We start from the raw sequence: 23,220 nt of genomic DNA, 5'->3' as shown, positions 1-23,220 counted from the left end.
AAATAAAAACATAACTTTTAAAACGTTAATTTTAGTTGTGAACTATGCTTGAAGAAAAACATTATTGAAGCCCAATTTGCAACTTTTAAAGGTTTGCAACTTTGCACTTCTGAAATGTTTCCTCTCGTGTTTGTGTTATATGGCAGTAAACCCATATACATCTAAGACATCCTACTTAACATCTTCACACTTCCAAATTTTTATTTAAAATATTACCTTTATCCACTTTTCTTGCCTGTTTTAACTTTTCTTGAGCTTTCTCTTTCAGTTCTTGGATTGGAATACAAGCCAATGCTTTCTTTTGTAAACCAGGGTTCTCATATACCACTACATGCTGAAAATTTGATTGCATTGTCTTCAGAAAAACTGCTTCAGTCGTCTAGAACGGGGGAAAAAATGTATTTCATTTCAGTGGTCACAAATATTTTCTAGGATTGGATAGAACTTCTGGTCTTCCATTTTTTAAAATGGTATAAAGAGAGATGTTTCTATGGATGTAACAGTCAATGAGCCTCTTCTCATGATTACGAAGAAGGGCTAGAGGGCAGTCTGTGGGAAAAGCAGATTAAACCTTCCTTCCCCGCAGACGACTGTCTCCCCTTCTCGGGGCGGGGGGCAGATCACCCACCCAGACGAGCAGCAGCTCTCTCAGCAGCTCCAAGGGTCGGGGTGCTGGGGAGCACCACTACATGTCACCTCGCTCCCCGGAGCGCTGATAATGCACCACACGAATGCATGGTGAATTATGGATATCCCCCTCCCCGAGTGTGCCGTCTGACACACGAGCAAAAAAACGAGGTTAAGGGAGTGCTCGCTCCCTTCACCTCATTTTCAATGGAGGCTACTTAGGCGGGTTTGCTGCCGTGGTGCTGCTGGGAGTGGCCTGATCCTGGTGGCTTGCACGTGCGTGCAAGACCAGGCTGGGCTCCCTCAGCCCAGTTTTGCATGCGCTTGTGAATAGCCTCACAGTCTGCTTATGCATACTATCTTGAGCAGAAGCTGTACTAAAATAAGTGAAGAGAAGATGCACACAGGCTTTCCCAAGTGTAAAAATGGCATGTGATTTGGTGGGAGGGGACTTTTATATAGCAAGGCTCAAATGCAGTCCTGGGTACAAAAGCGGATCTGGCATCCATACCCTACAGTGGACATATATTAAAGACAAACACATTCTGTTTGAAGAACAGGGTTTTGACACAATATAAATTTCCATACTGTATATAAATTTAAGGTGAAAATGTTCCTAACAGTAACTATATGAATTAAAATATGAGGGCTTAAAAATAAAATCTCTGTTCCTTGATCAATGTAAGAAAGTTCTGAAGTGGTTACCATAACAGCAGCCTGAGCAGCTGGGTCTGGGTTGGAGTCAACCGTTCTTGATGGCTGAGATGCAGCAGGCTGTGTGTTTGTTGCCTTCTGAGAGGATACCGATTGCTCTGATTGATTTGATCCATTTAATCTACTATTTCTTTCCCTGGCAATTAGATCTCGAATTCTGCGTAGCTGCTCAATTGATGCTTCCTTAGGAAAAACAAGATGAGTTTCCCCCTGAAATTATAGTTACAAAAGTCAAAATTTCTGTAATCAGATGTAACACGGCTCAGGGGATATAGTCAGTTGTTCAGGTTATTCTTTATTGTCAGTTTTATAGGGATGCTCGTATTAAGTTCATTGCTCCTCTCTTAAAGAATCATCCTGGCCATACGGATCAATTTTACTTGGTCTTCTTGCTGTCAAATTTTAAATCTGTTACCTCTATTAATGTGGCCAAGTTTTGTTTTGTTGCATCAAGACTTCGTAGAGTCTGTATTAGCAACTTGAATATTTTGTAAATTATAAATGTATTATTTTAAATGTTAAGCTGGTCTAAGGACCGTAATAAACTCACTATTACTACTAGATGTAACATTTCAATCTTTAGCATCATCTTCACAGACTTTGCTCTAGAACTGAATTAGTGCCTTATTAAGCCTATGAACATATTTGGCTCTGAATAGCCGAAGGTGAATAATCTACATGGCGCTGCAGGCACCACATGGAGCCAAGCATTCCCAACGCACACCTCTGTCCTGGACCCAGATCCCTAATCAACACTCTACCTGTTCCGAGGGCCCTTAAAGATGATGGAGCTCTGCTGTATTCCAGTGCCATCTTGGAAGGGGTGTGGGGGGTGCTGGGAAGTGGAGTTCTTTCCAGTTCTGTTCTCATAGAAGTCTATGGGAGTGTTCCCAATGTGTTGGGAAGTGGAGTCCTTTCCCACACTCTACTCATGCCTTCCAAGATGGCACTGGAACGCATCAGGGCTCTTTGTTCTTTAAGGGGCCCTCAGGATCTGAGTCCCACATGGAGATTCATGTTGGGAACACTCACCTCTGCATGGTGCCAACAAGACTGTACAAATTATTTGGCTTCGACTATTTTTAGCCAAATATTTACACAGGCTTATGCCTTACAGTTTTTTAAGAAACAAAGAAGGGTTCTGTCATGTCTGAGGGAACTATTCTGCCATGCCTTCAAGAAATTGAGGACGTCATAAATCAGGTTAGTTCATTTTATCCTCACAAAAAACCCATGAGGTAGATTAGGCAAAAATACAGTGTTAGCCCAAGGTCATGGCCGAGTCTTTTCCATCCATGTACAACATTCCACCTACTATACCCAATTGCGTCTCGCCTTACCCTCCCTCCCCAAACCCTCATGCTGTAGTTGCAGTCAGGAAACTACTAGTCAACAGGAACGTTTTGATTTGCCCATACAGTTTGTTTTTGTTGGTGTTCTGAATAAGCATATGTGTGCCCGGGCCTGAGGGCAACCTCTATGAAACAGGAGAGGCTGAGGATCCCCCAGATCATACTGTGTGACTGGATGCTATGAAGTTTTACTAGGGGCATTAAAGACTTTTGTCTGGCATCCAGTAGGCTTTGTCCTCTACTATTTAAAGGTGGGGAGAAAGAAGGGATTCAGAGGGAGAAAGGTTTGGCCTGTCCCTCCCCAGATAGCTTTGAGGCTTGAAGATGGAAGTTAACTTTAGCCCCTTTCTCTTAACTACAGTACCTTCTCAGGGACAGGGAAGCTGAAAACCCAAGACTTTGTTGAGGCTCTCTCTCACCTACTAGCCTTCATCTCTGTACCTTGACTGAATGCTATCTCTGTATCCACCTTCCCCTAGGAGAGGAACTCCCACCTCCTCCCGCTTTCCTGCTGAGGCAAATTCCAGCAGGCATTCTACACTGGTTCTATGAAAAAAAAAAAACATGAAAAAAGCCCACAAGAAAACTGCGCATAGAAAAAAAAACCCACTGTCATAAATGCGCACAAGAAAAATGCACACACGGAACACTGCTCATATGGAAAAATGCCCACATGGAAAAATGCACACACAGAAAAATGCTTGCATTGGAGCGTAGTATATATGTGCGTATTTTTCCGTGTGGGCATTTTCCCGTGTGGGCATTTTTCTGTGTGAGCAATTTTCCGTGTGAGCAATGTTCCATGTGTGCGTTTTTCTTGTGTGCTTTTATGACAGTGGGGTTTTTTCTGTGTGCAATTTTCTTGTTGGCTTTTTTCATGTGTGTGTTTTTTTTTCTGGTTACCTTCTACATCATATGTTTGAATACTACTGAGGGTGTAGTCAACTGCTGGGTATTATGTGGGTCTTTGCCAAATAGATTATTTACCTCCATCTCTAACAGGTAAGGGGCTGCCTAGTGCCAGTCTGTATTTGATTCATTCATTCATTCAGTTTCTAGACCGCCCTTCCAAAATGGCTCAGGGCGATTTACAATTAAAACAAAACAATTAAAATCAAGTAACAATTAAACAGAGATTATAAAAACACTATAAAACAAAAATTAAACAATAAAAACAATTTAAAAACCCTGAAAAACCAGGTAACAACATTAAAAATCCTTTACAACAGTTTAAAAACCCTGGAAGGCCAGGCCAAACAGATAGGTTTCAAGGGCTCTCCTAAAAGCCAATGAAGAGGTCAAATTACGGATTTCTGCAGGGAGTGCATTCCACAGTCCAGGAGCGGCTACAGAGTCGCCACCAGACACACTGGTGGTAACTGGAGATGGACCTCTTCAGATGACCTTAACGTGTGGTGGGGATCATGCAGAAGAAGGTGCTCTCTAAGGTAACCTGGACCTAAGCCGTTCAGGTATGTGGCTGGCTATGCGCTAATCCCAATCAGGAGTCAAAATTTCCCCCCTGCTCCTAAGTATATGATCTTAGGGTTTGTCTTCCTACTTCCTCCAGAGTGTCATGGTCTGCCACAACTAGAGACATGGTGATAGGTGACACTGGAGTTGTACATTACGTAGTTTCCTGGGCAGACTTAGTTAAGGGTTTGGCCCATTCTCAGGATCTAGATAATCATTAAGTTTACCTAAAGACATTTTCCTGCAGGTGAAACTTGCTACTAACAAGCAGTTGTGATAGAAGCATTCACTTAATTTGTGTTCTCTTCAATGAGTGGCGTCCTTACATAATCTTCTTGGTTGCTTATATAATTTGGGCTAATTTCCTGCTTAGACACATTCTAATTATGGCATACTATGGGCTTGCTTACCTAAGCTGATCTCAAGGGGAAACACACTAAAAGATGGATGGTCCTAGGTAGCATCCAGACTAAGACTTGCACGAGAAGGTTGCTTGCACACAGGGGCAAGGGGTGATTTTTGTTGATCCCTCTCCTTTCTTCTGCAGCCCACTGTGCTCTCTAAAATTATGTCCCTGGGGACTGGAGGGACCATCAGGGATATATCTGCAGTGGGCACAAAGGGCTGCAGAGGGAAGGAAGGTATTGGTGAAAATATCCCCGTCTTCCCAACACCCCGAGTACATGAAGAAGTGTTCCACTTGCACAAGTTTTTGTCTGGCTGCTTTGTCTGGCTGTTTTTAGCAGGAGGGGTCACCAGATGCCCCTTTAGTCTATCCAGATCTTAATTATTTGATATGTCTTGCTTCACTGAGCCAGGGGAAGAGAGGTTCTATGGACTGAGAAGCATGAAAATATTCCCAGTATTTCTTAACTCTCTAGAAAGTCATCCGGCTTAGAAATAGCTGTATCATTCAATGAATGTCAGGTGACAAAACCCGGGATGCCTAAGTTTTATCACCACACACTGCACAGGAAAGAAAGCAGATGTGCTATAAAGTCTACAAGGTCCAAACCACATCAGCATTTGAGAATCCTGGCTCTGAGCAGTCCTGGGAATGCATTACTCATTGCATTGGTTTTATACGGAATACTGATAGACTATGAGCTACAATAAGTGCTGTGGATGATGTCTTGTGCCATAGAAGTAGGAGTGGTCAGTTGGTTTCCCCTTTAGGGTGTGCTGGTATCCCTTGTATAATATAACCACAGTATTTAGAGGTTTATGTATAGAATTGGTGATGCTTATGCTGAATGAAGAATGGAAGTTGGTGAAGTGTTGGTGGTAAAATTTCCTGTGAAATCCTTGTCAGGAGTCAAAGTTATGTCCAGCTTTTCCTTCGGGCAGGGAGCCTGAACTTCAGCAAAACCTGAGAAATCCCAATTTACAATGAGTGTGAAAAACAATACAAAATGAAAACTGGATTGACAAAAGGACATTTACTGGGAAGTAAGTCTCTTTCCAATGTACTCACCTCTTCAAACCCCATTTCAAACAAACATTCAATTGCTCCTCTGACAGGCAACAATCTAGTGGAAAATTTCTGATTTGCAATCCGAATAGAGCGATATTTTTCTTCATTTGGGTGACTGATAGGGTCAAAAGAAAAACAGAAGATCATAAGTTTGTTAAATAAAGGTGTTTTGCCCATTTAAAACCTGGACATGGCATCACATTTCAGGAACATGTCCAGACATGCTAACTGCTGCCCCTTAATTTATTCCAGTATGCCTTTTTGGAGTCTTCAGTCACCTTTTTTTGCATTCACAATTCTCAAAAATACGACCGTTGATCATGCATGAAGCAAATTAGATTTGTAAAGAGGCTTAAAGGGTTTACTGTTTTATTTCATGACAATTACTGTCCACTGTCACCACCTCCCCTCCTTTTCACTGCTGCTCTGGCACCTTTTTCCTTCCTGTTCCTTTTCTCCTCCCACTCCCAGGGTGCATTCCACCTCCCTACCACAGCTCTGCTCCTGGGGCTGTAACCTGTGGACACTCCCTTCTTCTCCTGGGAGCATTCTGACCACCCACCAATTCTCTGCTCACCTACACAGTAGCAGCATGCATCTGGCTTGCACCCGACCAGAGTCTTTTACCACAGCCATGTTGTTACTTGAGCAGTAGTCATCAGCTCACTCACTTGCCCACCACTCTCTGGTTGCCACTCTTTCCCCAGCACCACCAGACTTTTCCACTTTGCCTCCATGTTGCAAAGACAGTGGCAGCCAGAGAGCGGCAGGAAGGCTGGTGAGGCGAGAGCTGCTACTGGAGCAGCAGCACAGTGTGGTGGGAGACCCCAAGGAGCAAAGCCAAATGCATGCAGCTCTAGCGCCAGCTAGTGGTGTGCATGGAACTGGCGCCTGCCAGTTCAAAGGGATGGGGATAACTTTGAGGACCGGGGAGGGTGCACTCCCAGGGAGTTTCCCCCGCCGGCACTCTCTTTAAAAACGGTCTGGTGGGGAGGCAGTGTACCTCCCTGCTGCCCCGTTGCCTCCTCGGACTGGAAGTGATCAGAAGAATCTGGCATACATGTGTGCACCAGGCACATGCACATCATGCTTGCATGTTGGGCCCGTGCACACGAGCCCAATGTAAGCATGCGCACCAGGTATTTCCAGTCACTTCCGGTCTCCGGTCTAAGGAGGCAACAAGGCGGCAGGGAGATATGCTGCCGCTCTGCTGGACCATTTTTAAAGAGAGTGCCGGCAGAGGAAACGTGATGGGGTGGGGGAGTGCACCCTCCCCAATCCTTAGTTATCTCCCCCCCGCCCCCGCCTTCAAACCGGCTGAACCACTGGTCTTTAAAACCTGTTTGGAGGCCCGCAAAAACCTGTTTGGAGGCCAGCCCTAGCACCGGCGAGTGACAGGCAGATACGCAGAGCCCAGGGAGGGAGAGGGAAGAGGGGCAGGGCTGTGGCACTAAGGGTGGGTAGGGCTGCTGAGACAAGGTAGCAAATTGCTTCTTGTCTCAGGTGGGGACTTTCTGTCTATGGGCCAGAAGGGTTGATCAGTACATTCTGAGGCCATTCACAGAACCAAAAACTGTGTTCTACCAGGGTTTGGGAGCAGCGTGTGCTCCCAATTTTCGGTTGTGTGGAAGCAAGGAAGGAGGAAAACTTAGGAACAGGTGATTGTGTGGAAACAAGGTAGGAAAACCTGGGTAGCTTTTTTTCCTACCAATCACAGGTTTTCCCCCTACCTTGCTTCCACACAACTGAAAATTGGAAGCACACACTGCCCCCAAACCCAGGTAGAACACAGTTTTTGATTGTGTGAATGACCTCTGAATGAATAAATGGGCCTGTGTTTTCTGGATTGCTTATTACCCAAGTAGTATTTCCTGTGTTATTTCCTACACAGTTTTAACAGAAGTTTTATGATTTTTGACTGTTTTCTGTATATTAATGCTTTTAAATATTGCCATGGGGAAACTTTTCTAGCCGTCAGTCTGTTACTTCAGATAGAAAATGTTAGATTAGTAAAGTTATTTGGACACCATATGGTCACTGTTGCATTTTATGCATTTTAAAGCTATTTTTTACACAATAAGCTGGTTTTGGGGGGGTGAAAGGTACTCATTATCAAAGGCCATCATGGCTAACAATTCTACTAGGGTAATCTGCAAACCAAAAACAAGACCCCGTTTATTCACTCAAAATGTACTGATCAACCCATTTTGGACCCCTGGAAGTTTTTCACACCCGGCTTTTTGTTTGCATCTCCTCTAGCGTTCACATATTAGCCAAATTTACCACAAAGTCCCTGCAAGCTATCAGGGAGCACTTCACACACAATTCAAATTTTTCATGTGTGTTAGAGCGTAGCCTGATTTAGATCTACGGTAAACTCTGATGTCTGGGAAAGCTCCTGGCTCACAGACTACTGAGCTAGGAGCCTCTGATCTTGTATTCTTCCCATTTACCCTGCTTCAGCTTCTCTCTACTCCCCTTCTTTGTTGTCTCCCATGTTTCTATTTCTAGGTTGCGAGCCCCTCAGGGTAGGGGCAGTCTGTCCTCTTATCTGTTGTAACGTACCATGTACATGGATAGCGCCAGTGTTGGCTCTTTGCCTTCCACTGCTTAAGATGGATGGAAATGAACCACTTTGCTCAGCCCTACCAGCCCCGGCCCCCTGGGCTGGAAGCTCCAGCCCTAACCTCCTCCCCTTTGCTAGCTTCACCTTCTGGAGCATGCTCCTGTTTGTTGTTGTAGGCTGACAAAGCGGCATGGAGCATAGATCCAGTGGCAGTAGCTTCACCCACTGGCCTTTCCTTGTCTCTCTTTCTCTTCGCCAGTCCCAGCCTGAAGAGGACTCCTTCAGTTTGAGAGGAGACCGAACAGACACATGTGGTGCTGGAGGGCAGAGCAAGCTCATGCTCAGCAGCAGCAAGGAGAGGCCAGCATACAAAGCTGCCACATGCTGCCTTGCAGGTCTACAACAGCAAACAGCAGCATATCCTGGAAGGTAGGGCTGGTGAGGCGGGCCAACCAGGAGAAGGCAGCCCCAAATTGGGCGGGAGCAGTGGAGAGGAGATGGATAAGTGGCTGCAGGCAACAGGCGGTTGAAGTAATGTTCACCACAGGGGGTGGGCTGCTTTCACTCACCGTCTGAGAACGCTGCCTCACGTGGCTTCATAGAGAAGCTGCCATATAAATAAACTGCCATATAAACTGCCATATTATATATATATATTGCCATATAAATAAATAAACTGCCATATAAATAAACCAGGGTGCTGCCATATAAATAAACCATCAACCAGGAGAAGGCAGCCCCAAATTGGGCGGGAGCAGTGGAGAGGAGATGGATAAGTGGCCGCAGGCACCAGGCAGTTGAAGTAACGTTCACCACAGGGGGTGGGCTGCTCTCACTCACCGCCTGAGAACGCTGCCTCACGTGGGCTTCATAGAGAAACTGCCATATAAAATGCCATATAAATTTTTATATATATATATATATATATATATATATATATATATATCTCCATATAAATAAATAAACTGCCATATAAATAAACCAGGGTGCTGCCATATAAATAAACCATCATGCCAGTTGTGTGGTTTGGAAAGCCTCAGTAGTGAACATGGGGTTGCCAACATTCCACTTCCCGAATAAGGGACACAAGACAGGGAGTATATGGCAGCCCGAGTGCTGTATGTGTTTTTACCACTTTCAACTTAAACGACACGAGCAGAAGAAACTGGGCTAAGGGAGCCCAGCCTGGTTTCTGCTGCTTGTGTAATGCAATGGGAGCCACGTAGCTAACAGCAGCCAGCCGTCTTAAATGCCCCCACCATTAAACGAGGTTAGCAGAGTACATGCCCCGCTAACCCCATTTTCTGGCCAAGTGTCACTGAGGTGTGGTGGCCCCACGGTGGCTCACAAGTAGACCCCCGATGGGGAGGCTACAACAAACCTCCCAGTGTCGAAGGGCTCCCCAGAATGCTCCGTGCACTCATGTGGGATATTCTGGTACTTCCGGGGGCCAAGAGGCCCCCGATCCCCGCCCCCCAACCAGCCGCCCAGGGCGAGCTGCCGGCTCATGTACGGGGAGAGCAGGTTAAGCCCGCTCTCCCCACAAACCCACTTATGGCACTTCACATTGCTCGTCTGAAGCGCCTCTATAAGTTACAACTTAGATTGCGTCTCCTCTGCTTATTAATATAAGCATGGTTAGCCAAAATGGGTGTGATGTAATTTTGTTTTCTAGAAAGAGAAGCACTGTTAGCCAGTAAAAATAGATTTCACACATGAATACTATCTAGAAGTCATTGCTTGCATGATTTTCAAGATCCTGATACTGGGTAATGCTAAGTTAGCCAACCACTGATGGCTGTTAATGTTACTGTTTTGTTGATGGCCCCAATATAGGACTGTTGGCAATCCTAAGCCTGCAGCCCACCAGAACCACAGAGTACTCTGGTAGGCAGGGAGAAGGGAAAGGTGTTGGAGCTCATTAATTCTGTTGTTATTAGTGAAAATGACTGGCTTAATCTGAGCCATAAATTCTTCCAATTAGCTGAAAATAAGGAACATGTGGCATCCTGTAAGGAACAGGCAATTTGGGGCTGAAATAAGGGGTGTCCCTGCTAATAAGGGACTGTTGGTAACCTTAAGTGAACACCCCAGACCTGGAGGGAGGGAGGGAGGGAGGGAGGGGCTGCAACAATTTTATTTGTAAAATGGTAACTCCAGCCCTTTCTTTTCCATTTCAACATGTGCTCCTGTCCTGACATGAGTCGTGCTCCAGTTTCTAAAAAGAGTGGTACTGGGACTCCAGTGTCAAAAAGAGGTCACATTGTCTGCTGCCCCAACCCCCACATTAACAAATGTGATTGAGTGGAGGATGACTTGCACTCTGCATTTGCTCAGAGGTTTTCTCATCTTCTTCTCTCCACTCTTTGTATGCTGAGTGAACACTGAATTCCAAGATAGGTTCTAGGGTTAAATCAAACTCTACTAGGAATGCTATGGCATGGATGACCCGTCACATGACAGAAGACGCACGTGTTCTATCGAGCCACTGCGGTTCTGCTTCCTATTACAGCGGAGGGAATGAATGGCACAAAGGTAAGGCCGTAACAGTATAACATGCAACACGGGAGGCTTGGCGACTCGCTCTCCATCGCTACCCACGCTCTTTAAGCAAAGAGCGGACAGAGGAGACGGATCTGATTACAGCTGACGAAAGACAAGCTGGGCAATTGCCTGCCACTACTCTTTGCCACCGACAAAGGCATATATAACAGTCCCTTCCTCAAGGCAGTTCCTGCCCGTCCGCAGCACTGCAAGCAACCCTCAAAGCTGCGATCCAGAAGCTCTACCAAGGCGCGCTGTGTCCCGACTGCCTCCGCGAAGCAGACGCAAGTCGTCAGTCACCACCCTCGCCAGCCACTGTTGTTTGATGGGCCCGTCCGTCCCTCTCACCTGATGATATTGTCCGCATAGGTAAGCAGCAAGCGAGAGGCCTCTAAAAACGTTTCTGTGGAATTCTGGCAGAGCTCGCTCACGGCTTGCGAGTGCACGGGTGAGGAGGGTCCCATCGCGGCCGCCATCCTGTCTCTAGTGGCGTTTGCCCGCACGGGTGTCCTTGCCAGTGAGCAAAAAAACTTCTACTTCGTCGTGCGCCCGCCCGCACTCGGTTCTGGATAAAGTTGAATGAAGCAATGACTCCAGAAAAGTGCGGCGAGCGGGCGGGATTCCTCTGCTTTGCTTTCAAAAACTTCTATGGTAGCTCAGGAAGGGATGACAGTGGCGCATACGTGATATGCTCCATTTTTTTTTCGGGGTCTGCGCATGCGCAGTAAGCGAAATGACGCGTCTGCCATCATAATAGTCCCTGAACAGTCTCAAAATGCATCTTCTTACTGGTTCCTCCTTTCATCCCAGATGCAAGAGGCAAGACTGCAGACAATCCTTAGAATAACGACTTAGGAAATAATAATCAATATTAAACATGTGATTATGATACTACGTTCAGATACATTAATCTGAGGAACTAGTTACTCAGGGTAGAATGAATAAGAAGCGATTTCATTGTATCAGGTGGCTGGCACACTTCATCACCGAATTTTGCATTCTTTAACTTTAAAATACATACTTTCCTACCACATAGAAATAGCACATTACAATTTTTTTTACCCCACTTTTACATGACACAAGTATGGAAATCTAGTTCTCCAATATTATTCTTTTAAAAATTCAAAATCAGTGGAACAAGCAATCATACTAATAATCCTATCAATCCTATGCATTTTTCCTTGGAAGTAAAAACTACTGAATTCAGTGGGTATTCCCCAGGTAATTGTGCATTGTGTTGCAGCCTTAGTCACAAGTAACTTACAGGATCGGGGCCAAAATGTTGCTAGATTTATCAGAGCCTGACATTCTGCTTTACACAGCAGGAGGATCTATTTTGGTATAGGGTAAACATTTGTTGGCAATGGCATGCACAGTTTTAAATTTGAAAAATTATATTTGTTTTCTGATTTTAAAAAATCTGTTACTAAATATGTGTGTTTAGTCCAAGCAAGTTGCTTATCAGTAGCCAATTGTCTCCTATTAGCTAGTGCTCTATCATTAGTGTCTCCTATAAAACTGTTATAAAACTTAGCTATAGTAGGATAGGACATCTCGGAGATGTGATTCATTTTTGTTCAAGTCCTTTGCAAATCCCACATGGTATCCATAAGTTACTCCTAGTTTACTTTAAGTCTTGCCACCTCCACAGGCCAGGTCAACCAGAGAGCTGGGCAAGGTCTGGTTGCATTCAGAGATTTTCCTGGGGAGGTAGCACTGGATAGGTCTTGCTGCAAAACTGGGTGCTAGACTGTTTCAGCAGTGTGTGTTGTGTTTTATAACATTAATGATGATTTTGGTGAAGCCTAAGTGTCAAATTCGGACTTCAAGTTGAATTGAACACCAGTCTCTAAAAGATTTTCCACCTGTAAATTGCAATTAGCATTTATTATATTGGAAAACAGGCACGAATTATAAAGGAAGAACCAAATTTTAGTTGGATTTGCATTTACAGTAGCAGCTGCCTTGCACCACATTAGGTCTCTTCAGCTCTGATAATTGAACATCTTAGTTCTGGATATTTAAATATATATATCACATTTAATTGTCTTTTCTCAAAGGCTGAAAAACAGTGCTTTTAAGAAAAATGTTTGTGTCAGAAACAGTAGTTCCCCCACCACTTACCCTGATCCTTTAAGGTAGAAATTCTTTCTTATGTATTTGTATTACTCTATCCCTTTAGATGAAATTTTGTCAATAATAAGACCCCCTTTTTCCCCCCGTTACAGGAATGTGTTTCAGATGACTGCAGTCATGCTTCTCCACTGGTCAAGAGATTTATTGAAAACCGCATGCTTGAGTCTTAGAAGTTTCCAAGTACATCATTGTTTGAGAATCATTAACAAACATATGAGCACGGGTGCAGTTGCTCATGGCCGAAGGAGAGTGGTCATCACAGGAATAGGATTAGTGTCTCCTTTGGGTGTAGGAACCCAACTGGTGTGGAGCAACCTTCTCCAGGGAAATTGTGGGATTGTTGCTCTCGAAGGGGAGGCGTATTCCACTCTACCCTGTAAAGTGGCGGCCTGTGTGCCAAAGGGAGCTGGTGAAGGCCAGTTCCATGAAGAAAATTTTGTGTCAAAGTCGGAGAGCAAAGCAATGTCTTCTGCCACCATCATGGCCATAGGTGCTGCTGATCTAGCATTAAAAGACTCTGGCTGGCACCCGCAATCTGAAGTGGCTCACCTAAATGCTGGTGTGGCAATAGGAATGGGGATGGTTGCACTGGAAGATATTTCCGAGACAGCATTCACGTTCAGAACAAAGGGTTATAACAAAGTCAGTCCATTCTTTGTTCCCAAGATCTTAGTCAATATGGCAGCAGGTCACATTAGTATTAGATACCAGCTGAAAGGACCCAACCATGCTGTATCAACTGCTTGTACTACTGGGGCACATGCTGTGGGAGACTCCTTTCGATTTGTAGCCTATGGTGATGCAGATATGATGCTCGCTGGAGGAACAGAAGCTTGCATTAGCCCTTTGTCTCTGGCTGGGTTTGCTAGAGCTCGAGCTTTGAGTACTAGCTTTAACTCGAGGCCCAAGCTGGCATGCCGGCCATTCCACTCACAGAGAGACGGATTCGTCATGGGAGAAGGTGCGGCCGTTCTGGTTTTGGAAGAATATGAGCATGCTGTACAAAGAGGAGCTAAACTGTATGCAGAAATTTTAGGTTATGGACTATCGGGTGATGCTTGTCATATAACAGCACCTAATCCAAATGGGGATGGCGCCTTCAGGTAAAAATGACGACTGTATAAATCATTTCAAATTTATTTTATTATTGGTAATAAATTCATAAACTAAAATATTTTATAACTTTTAAAGTTTCCAGCCCAAACTGGAAATCCATGTATTCTGGATTCTGTGACATTCTATGGTAGTGGGGATTCCATAAGCAGATATGGAGGAGGAGCCTGTGATAGTTAAGGTCAGTTGGAATGCAGCTGTTACTGGTCGGAGGATGTTCTTGATTGTAGAGGAGAGGAATTTATATATATACTAGCTGAACCTGAATAGAGTGTCTGTGTGGTAGTTTACTTACTTTGGGGTTTTTTGCTGACCCCACACAGAGCATCTGTGTGGTAGTACACTGAGCCTGTGGCATCCCCCCCCCCAATCTCTCACTCGCTCGCTCTCCCTCCCCACTCTCTTGCTCACTCTCCCCCCGTCCCTCCCTCGCTCGCTTCCCCCCCCCCCAACAACTGCCAGCCACCCAACTCCCTGCTGGTTTCCAAAGCTACCAACAGCTACCCCCAGCCTCCTCCTGGTGGCCAGGCCAGGGCCCACGCCGCCGCGTCTTCCTCCTCCTCATGCTGCCATTATTTCTCATTACCTGCCAGCCCTCTCTGTGGTCCAGTTTCCTCCTTTTGCTCGACTCTGGATGTCTACCTTTCTTCCTCCTCCCCCAACCCCGACTCTGCCTTACCTCCTATATCCAGATACAACAGAACAGGAGAGGTAAAAGGGAAGAATCAGTCTGCCACCATCAGTCTAAATACATACTGTATACAACAGTGTGGAAATAGCAATACAGTTCCACTTGACTCATTCTGGAAAAGTAACGAGAGAGTATTGCTATGAGGCACACATCTGGAAATGTCCAAAGGCTTTTAATAGGTGGATGCTACTTTTTATTATTTGCTTCCTCTGGCTTTAAACTGCTTTACTGCAGTTTAATAAAGTTGCTTATTAAATGGTTTTATTGTTATCTTATGTTGAGTTTTATAAACCATTTTGGATATTAGTTTACAATAAAAGAGCTCTGTCTGTGTGTGTGTGTTTTAAATAAATAGATAAATTGGTGCAGTTCATGTAGTGTTGGGCTTGGATATGGGGAAAATATTTTTGGATGGTTCTCTCAGATTTTAATAGATGCCCAGTGCCAAAAGATTGTGCTTCTATCGAGTATAAACAACATATGTTCTGTTTTGATGATTGATGTGATTTTATTTATTTTGTTTTGATTTAGAAGTTGCCTTGGGAATCTTCTAAGATAAAGGCAGGATAGAAATGCCCTAAGTAAATAAATGAAATGAAATACCGAGTTTCATATTACTGCTCAGTTCTCTGGGGTGCCCATGGGCAAATCAATCTCCTGCACAAATCTGTCTTGGGGACTGTTGTGAAGATGGTTGAGATAAGAATTTTGTGAAGCATTTTGTATATCTATATAGGAATTATTAATAATTTTATAGAAGTTCAGTAAATCTCCCCCATATTTAACGGCAATGTAGTTTACCAATTATAACTTCAAAGATACATTGCTGCCATGGAGAGAACTAGTGTTTGTGGAAATATCCTTTTAGTTTAAAGATAGCAAGTAAGACAGCAGAACATTTGAGATAATTAATGTTCAGTTCATTAGGACTGAATTTTCCACTTCACCGTGAGCTTGGCAATGGATTGTGTGGAATATTTCTATTAACATGTAAGACAAATGCATTTATTTCTGCCTTAAACACATAGCCTTAAGGACTCTATTCTTATTCATTTAAATTATGTAAAGTTGCATGTACTATGCAAAAGTGTTCTTGTTTTAATGTTCCATTTCTGTTAGGGTCTAGGACTGTGGGGTGGAGGCCAACAGGGCCACAAGCAGGTGCATATTTCACACAGGTGGGGTCAAGCTGTAAGGTCGCAATCAAGGATCCAAGGGGCCAGCAGTAAGTCTTTAGTCAGAACCAGGCAGGGGCTAAGTTCCAGCATTTAAGAGGTACAGCAGGAGCTTACACAGGCCGTGGCTTCGCAGAAGAGACAACTTGCTGACACTGGTCTACATTTATTTAGTATATTTATATATGGCCCCATACAAAAAAGTCCCTGTTGTGCAGCCTAATGCAGGTGGTGCCAATCTGCCTGCACTGCTGCAGGCTGGAATGCCCCTGCACTCCAGAAGCGCTGCTTAGATCAGAAAGACAAAGTGTGGGAGTGCTACTTGAAATATTTGTGCTACTGCTGGCACTTCGGCAAGAGCCCACAGCAGATCAGCACTGACTGTGTTAGGTTGTGCAACATGTGGGTTACTGAAGAGCAGCTTGTGAGGCTAGAGTTTCTAGTACCTAGTGGCTTGCCTTACAGCTCAGCTGCCTGACTATTTGGGCAGGCTGGTAATGCAGCCAAGATGGTTCCTCATAGGATGCTGCCTTCCAGGGGCGTAGCTATAATTGAACGAAAGGGTTCAAAGAACATGGGCCCCCAGCTCCTGAGGGCCCTCCAGCTCCATCCCTCCCTATTTTCTTCATTATCTCCCTCACTCTGGGAGGGCCGCCAGAGAGAGGGATGAACACGGGCCCCCTCTCCCCTAGCTACACCCCTGCAGTGCCTTCTACCTAGTCAGACCATTGGTCCATCTAGTTCAGTCTATACAGACAGGTAGCAGCTTCTCCAAGGTTACAGGTAGGAGTCTCTCTCTACCCTCTCTGGAGCTGCCAGGGAGGGAATTTGAAAACCTTCTGGATGCAAGCATGCAAGTGCTCTTTCTAGTAGTTTACAAATTATAACTTCAAATGAGTGGGATGAGTGGCTCCACCCCCATCCCCTAAGAAGAATATCTTACAGTGTTCACATGTATTCTCCTATTCAGGTGCAAGCCAGAGTGGCCCATGTTTAGGACAAGAGACGTTTCATGCTTTCTACCAGAAGGCCACCTAATGGCATAGCGAGAAATGACTTGACTAGCAAGCCAGAGGTTGCCAGTTCGAATCCCCGCTGGTATGTTTCCCAGACTATGGGAAACACCTATATTGGGCAGCAGCAATATAGGAAAGATGCTTAAAGGCGTCATCTCATACCGTGCAGGATATGGCAGTGGTAAACCCCTCCTGCATTCTACCAAAGGTGACCACAGGGCTCTCTGGTCACCAGGAGTCGACACCGACTCGACGGCACAACTTTACCTTTACCAGAAGACCAGCTTCCTCCCACCTCAGAGCACCGAGCTCAGTCTGCTAGGTTTCCAGTGGGAACTGGTGGCATAGGGGCCCCGGTTTGACACACACACCCTGGTACCTTCCACTTCCACAAACACTGTATAGGCAGAAATGACATCAACAATCTCCTTTGAGGGAAAAGTAAATTGATTGTTTTCTTTCTCTCTCTCTTTAGATGCATGTCTGCAGCAATGAAAAATTCTGGAGTTTGTCCTGAAGAAGTAACATACATCAATGCTCATGCCACCTCCACGCCACTAGGAGATGCTGCAGAGAATCAAGCTATAAAAAGACTCTTTAAAGAGCACGCATATTCTCTTTCAGTTTCCTCGACAAAGGGAGCAACAGGCCATCTCTTGGGTGCTGCAGGGGCTATTGAGGCAGCTTTTACTGCTTTGGCTTGTTACTATGGGATTTTACCACCTACTCTAAATCTGGACCAGACAGAGCCACCATTTGATCTCAACTACGTTCCACTTGTACCCCAAGAGTGGAGAAGTGAAAAGCGCCGTATTGCTCTCACTAATTCTTTTGGCTTTGGTGGAACTAATGCAACACTGTGTTTTGCTAGTGTTTAGCTTGACAGTCTTCCCACTTGCAGTTCTAATCCTTGTAACATTTGTATTCAAATTAAAAGTAATGAGTGTTTTTTTCGTATTTAGTTGGAGGGCTGCTTATCACTAGATGAATGTAAAGGTAAAGTTGTGCCGTCGAGTCGGTGTCGACGCCTGGTGACCACAGAGCCATGTGGTTTTCTTTGGTAGAATACAGGAGGGGTTTACCATTGCCATCTCCTGTGCAGTATGAGATGATGCCTTTCAGTATCTTCCTATATCACTGCTGCCCGATATAGGTGTTTCCCATAGTCTGGGAAACATACCAGCAGGGATTTGAACCGGCAACCGGTTGCTCGCTAGGCAAGTTACTTCCCCTTTGCGCCATTAGGTGGCTTAGGTGAATGTAGCCTCTCATATGACAATTATACACAACCTTTTTGCCATATCTATATGTGGCAGGACATAACGGATGACAACTTCCTGTAACAGGAAATGGATGTGTTTGGCACATGCGAAGAAGTATGTGGGGGATTCATATAGTAGCCAAAGGTCGGCAAACTTTTGAAACAAAAGAACCAAACTACATCAAAATTCAACAAAGAGCCTATGGAAAAGTGACATCAGTGTAGAAAAATTCATTTTCTGTGAAGTGGCCCAGGCTTTGCAAAGTGGTTGCATGTTCTTAGGGACATTTTGCTTTTAAATTAATTCAGGATGCTGAAATACCAGGTGTTTGAACTTGGTACAGTATTTTGGGCCCATTTGCCAAATGAAATTATTCCACCGAATTCATGTTAGGGAGCTAACATACATATTCCAAGCACAGCCTTGAAGTTCTTTGATCTGAATGTTGTTGCACCACAACATCCATGGAAATAATAGCACCTTGCTCTTTGAGCTTGTATAGCCTCTGATGCAAGGTGGTGGTGGGGGGGGGGGGATAAGCCAAGCCCAAGAAGATCTTGCATCAGAGGCTCATTCTACGCCAGTCTATTCTTTGCTGCACTACAGAGCAGAACATTTAAGCCACTGTAAAGCTTTTGCTCCAATGCCCATCTTCCAGTGTGTGCTGGTTCAGCAACAGCCATTGGCACTTGTATGCCACACTTTCTCAAAGCTCTGTATATCTCTAGCTGTTAACTATTATTAGTGGTCCAGTTTGAATAAATGAGGAGGTACAAGCCTGTTCCAAAGTGACTTACCAGCAAGCATAGCTATTTCTGTCTCTTGCTTCTCTCTCATTTGCAATATTGGGTGGGTGACTGAGGAAAGAGAGACTGCTCAGGACCAATCCCAGTCTTGGCCTCCTATTCTCCTCAAGTCTACCCCTCCTCCTTGAATCATGGTTGAACTTCTCAAGCCCTAGAATGCGGTAGACTGGCAAATACTGGCGGTATTTGCAATGTCAATTTGCCATGTCAGTGACAGACATTGACCACGGTGCTATGACATTGACCACGGTGCTATGACAAAGGAAGAAGCCCCGTGGGGACACAAAGGAGCTGGAAACTAGCTGCGCTCCTTCCTTCTTCCACAGACCAACTTGGGCAGTGAGAGACACAATTATCACTGCTCTCTCCTTTAGGACTATTTACTTCTTCAGAACTATTCACTTGCAAGAATATGTCTCTGAGGGCTGCACAACCTTCAGGTGAATAGTCCTTTAGGAGGGAGAAGACAGCGGAAATCACATCTGACTCCTCTGCTGTTGCTGGGCTGAGGAAGGAAGTATACCAAGTTTACAACCTCTTCCTGTCCTTCCAGAGCTTCTTCCACCCCCTGCTAACTGAGCAAAGAGGCACCTTTTTAAAGTGGTGATTCTATTTAGCAGGGGGAGAGCAACTGGCCCTATCCATCTCCAGCACACCATTTCTCCAGTGGTATCTATCTTATGTTGCTTTTTAAGATTGTGATCCCTTTGGGGACAGAGAGCCTATTTATTTATTTGTATCTATGTAAACTGCTTTGGGAACTTTTGTTGAAAAGTGGTATATAAATATTTGCCATCGTCTTAGCACTGTGGAGAATGTCAGCTGTTGCCTTAAGGCAATAGATAGAACTGTTGTCTGTATCTTTAAACAAGCAATGCTCTTGAAACATTGAAATCAGAACTTTAGAATGCATCCATTTTCAAAGCATTTCAGAATGGAATGTGCCAAGCTTTTTTTCTGCCTATAATTCAGTACTTAAGCAGAGTGTATTACATAGTGCAGTTAAAGATGCATTCAAAACTGTAATTGTGACAGCAAAGTACAAGTACAGTGAGGAAATGCTCGACATAATTGAGCACTGAATCTTGAAAACAGAAGTGTGCAAACAGGTTCAAATCCAAACCGGTTTGATATTGAACTGGTTTGGTTCGAAGGTTTGGGGCCGAGGGAGTAAGTTAAAGAAAAAGGATTATTGGGGGTGGTGGTGGAAAGTTCTATGAATCCCCTGAACCAAATGGGGGGGGCGGTTTCGATGGGGGGCAAAACCAAACTGGCCCGGTCCAGTTTGGGTCTGGTTCGAACTCAGACTGAACTGGGCCAGGCAGTTATGTGTACACCCCTACTTAAAAATGCTTTGGTTTAAGCATTCTCCAGTTAATTGAACAAATAATTTATACAAGCTGAACCCGTGCAGAATATCTGCACACTAGTACTTGATTGCTCACCTCACCCCCTGCCACAGCCCCGCTCACCTCTGAGATCTCTCCCCTCTCACCTGATGCACATGGGTGCCTCTCAAGCATACGGTGATGTTTTTGGTTAGTCCATTCCTTGATCCAAGCCAGCTTTTGAATGAAGCTTTAGTTACTTACTAGCTTAACCCACATGGAGTATCTGCACACTAGTACTTGATTGCTCCCCTCACCCCTGCCACAGCCCCCTTGCCTCAGAATTCTCTCCACCCTCACCTGAGCTGCGCTGCTGCTGCTCCTCCTCCATTTCGTTGCTTCCATCCCCCTCGCCCCTCTTGGTCACTCCTCCATTCTTTATTCCATACCACTCTTCTTGGTCATGGCTGCAGTGTTGCTGGTGCCTACTGGCCAAGCTTCAGCACCCTATCTCCAGAGACCTCCTCATCCAAGCCCCGCTCCTGCTCCTCCCCACAGGAGCAACAGCAGTGGTTGACCAGGCCCTTCCTTGCTGACGCCACCACCGTGGCCGCTCATTCCCCTCAGGCCACTGACAGGCTCGGGCCTGTCCCTTACTCTTCCTTCTTTCTCTCTTCCCCTCCCTGCCACTCGCTCTTCCCCTCTGTCTTTCTTCCATCTCTCTCTCTCTCTCTCTCTCTCTCTCTCTCTCTCTAAGTTAACAGACTTTGTTCATCTTGTTTCCTCATCTAATTCACTCAACGGCAGCCTCCTTCTCCTGAAGGGGCTGTTTCCTCTCTCACAACCCCTTTCTTCGCAGACCCCTGCCCACTATCCAGATAGATAGTTAGGTAAAATTCCTCTCCTCTACAATAAAGAACATCTTCCAACCAGTAACAGTTGCATTCCAAATTACCTTAACCATCACAGGCTCCTCCTCCCTATCTGCATATGGAATCCCCACTGCCCAATCACCATGGTGCTTCTGCTCTCACAGGTTGCTCCTCCCTCTCTGCATATGTAATCCCCACTGCCCTATCCGGTGCTTCTGCTCGCGAACTCTTGCAAGAGCTGCCACGCACGGGATTAGCCATGGGTACGCCTTAGAGAATTTTATATCTAGATATTTCATCTGCTTTGAAGTTTAGGTCTAAACTGAGAATTGTATTTACATCAAAGCTATGTCTTTCACAACATCAAAGAAGTACATGTAGGTCATATGCTTCCTTCCCCCCACAAATCCACCTTAATTGAAAGCATTATTTTGTATTGTAAATTTGTTGTTTGTCTATGTTCTTCTCAAAAGATACCGATAATATTTTCTCTGATTGCTGGCCACATGTTGGCTACAATCCAATGAAACCACTGGTATTTTCTTTTAAGTAATGCATTTATGTTTGTGGTTTCATACTTTGAGCTAATATATTACTTAGCATCCAAAGCATAAAACATTCCTTCTTTTGATTCAAATGGCTCCAAATAGCTGTTTCCTGTGCTTCCAGGTGTGTGAGGAAGGGTCCCCTTGAAGGGCAAGTACTTCTCTCTGCAATATTACTGTGCTCAATGCAATAGAGATTCCACCTAATTTTGGAAAAAGCAGGACATTACTAAAGATTTGGGTATTCACCTGCCAAAATCTGGGTTTCTCCTTGTTTGGAAAGGGGTTCATCATTGTCTAGTGGCCTTCTAACCTTCAGGGGTAGGCAACGCTTGCACTCCAGCTGTTGTTGAACTAAAGCTCCCATCATCCCATGATAAATTGTGGCACAGTTCAGTAACAACTGAAGTGCCAAGGCTGCCTACCCTGTTCAAGATGCAAATGTGTATTTATGCTATCACCAATGCTAATGTTCAGTTTCTGCAAAGGTTGTGGCCTATGCAGCTTTGTCGAGGCTACCCTTCTCCTTTCATCATCCCCAGCTGCTAATAACCCAGGCAACCTTGAAAGTATCATGATCTGCATCAATACATGTACATTCAAGATGTATTGTGAATTTGATCTCTATGAAGTTTCTTGAGACTTAGTCTCTGCTGAATATCACATATACTTTTCAGGTATGTCAAATAGGCATTAAGAAGAACAGCTATGGTGTTCAAGCCAACGGACATAATTTTTTTTGAGAGGTAAGAGACAGGCTACAAGGATTCAGCTTACAACCACCTAAAATTTCTTTAAATGTACATTATTCAGATTTCAAAAAATAGGGAGTTTTTAAAAGCTGAGATTTCTATTGCAAAGGAGGGAGATCTGGTTACAGCTGTTAATGGCTCCTTTGGTGGCGATGCGGGACCGAGCCAGGGCTTTTGAAATATGCTCCCTGTCAATATAAGAGTGTCTCCATCTTTGGCTGTATTAAAAATATATATACCTTGATGCACCTGTTTTTTCGGGCTTTCTGTTAAAACTAATTTTAAAACTGTTTTAATTGGTTTTATTGTATTTTCCTGTATTTTAAACTGCTGTACACCGCCTTGAGAATTACATGTTAGGCAGTTTATAAATGTAATACATATATAAATAAATAAACTATGTCTATAGCTGTGGAAGAGACCATACATACTGGATTTCAACGCAGGAACGTAATAGCTAAGTTGTAAATGTTTTTTAGTTATAATGCTGGAAGAGTTACCGGGTGCAATGCTAGATTAATGTTGCCCAGTTTGCTCATATTTTTTTTTACGAGTTGCTTAAATTACATAACTGAACAACATGCAGTTTCCTTTTGCTGTCTGCATACCAAATAGTGAAGCAGAGAGAATAATGAGGGGGAAAACCTACTTTCATTATAGAAAGATTTAGGCTGTTTCAACAGCTAATCTTATTTAGAGGAAAGCAATCTCATTGGAATGACTGAATAATGTGTAAAGTAAAGACCAAAGAAGCTATATTGATGGGGAAATGAA

The 23,220-nt window shown here is 44.4% G+C and overlaps 2 protein-coding genes across 7 annotated transcripts in view; one reads left to right on the top strand and one right to left on the bottom strand.

Annotated features, from left to right (window-relative positions):
- The window catches only part of NGLY1 (N-glycanase 1), a 53,425-nt gene extending 42,049 nt beyond the window's left edge, over positions 1-11,376 (bottom strand). The window contains exons 1-4 of one of the 2 annotated variants that reach the window (XM_053263898.1): positions 11,099-11,376; positions 5,641-5,755; positions 1,333-1,551; positions 217-379 (exon numbers count right to left, since the gene is read on the bottom strand). In XM_053263898.1, coding sequence (XP_053119873.1) covers positions 217-379; positions 1,333-1,551; positions 5,641-5,755; positions 11,099-11,226 — 625 coding nt within the window. In that variant the 5' untranslated portion in view covers positions 11,227-11,376. The remainder of the gene's footprint in view (positions 1-216; positions 380-1,332; positions 1,552-5,640; positions 5,756-11,098) is intronic. The other variant, XM_053263897.1, reaches the window with a different exon arrangement.
- OXSM (3-oxoacyl-ACP synthase, mitochondrial) lies at positions 10,672-22,863 on the top strand. 5 transcript variants are annotated; one of them, XM_053263902.1, is made up of 3 exons: positions 10,672-11,198; positions 12,979-13,989; positions 17,357-22,863. In XM_053263902.1, the coding sequence occupies exons 2-3, from the start codon at positions 12,992-12,994 to the stop codon at positions 17,757-17,759; spliced, it is 1,401 nt and encodes a 466-aa protein (XP_053119877.1). In that variant the 5' UTR covers positions 10,672-11,198; positions 12,979-12,991; the 3' UTR covers positions 17,760-22,863. The 5 variants fall into 5 exon arrangements, with proteins under 5 accessions (XP_053119877.1, XP_053119875.1, XP_053119878.1 ...); XM_053263900.1 differs by having other exon boundaries at positions 10,673-11,119; XM_053263903.1 differs by lacking the exon at positions 10,672-11,198 and adding an exon at positions 11,249-11,267.
- Positions 22,864-23,220: the final 357 nt, after the last annotated feature.

Source organism: Hemicordylus capensis, chromosome 6 (genome assembly GCF_027244095.1).
Source record: "Hemicordylus capensis ecotype Gifberg chromosome 6, rHemCap1.1.pri, whole genome shotgun sequence".
NCBI lineage: Eukaryota > Metazoa > Chordata > Lepidosauria > Squamata > Cordylidae > Hemicordylus > Hemicordylus capensis.
The sequence above is the reverse complement of the archived record's forward strand: the minus strand, read 5'-3'. Positions and strand labels throughout refer to the sequence as shown.

What these genes read in the sequence shown, in the direction of transcription:
- OXSM (XM_053263899.1), top strand. Translation starts at nt 11,526, where the DNA reads ATGCATCTTCTTACTGGTTCCTCCTTTCATCCCAGATGCAAGAG. An exon ending in TTTCATCCCAGATGCAAGAG is followed by an intron (nt 11,570 to 12,978) that starts GCAAGACTGCAG and finishes CCCCCGTTACAG; the next exon opens with GAATGTGTTTCAGATGACTG. An exon ending in AATGGGGATGGCGCCTTCAG is followed by an intron (nt 13,990 to 17,356) that starts GTAAAAATGACG and finishes CTCTCTCTTTAG; the next exon opens with ATGCATGTCTGCAGCAATGA.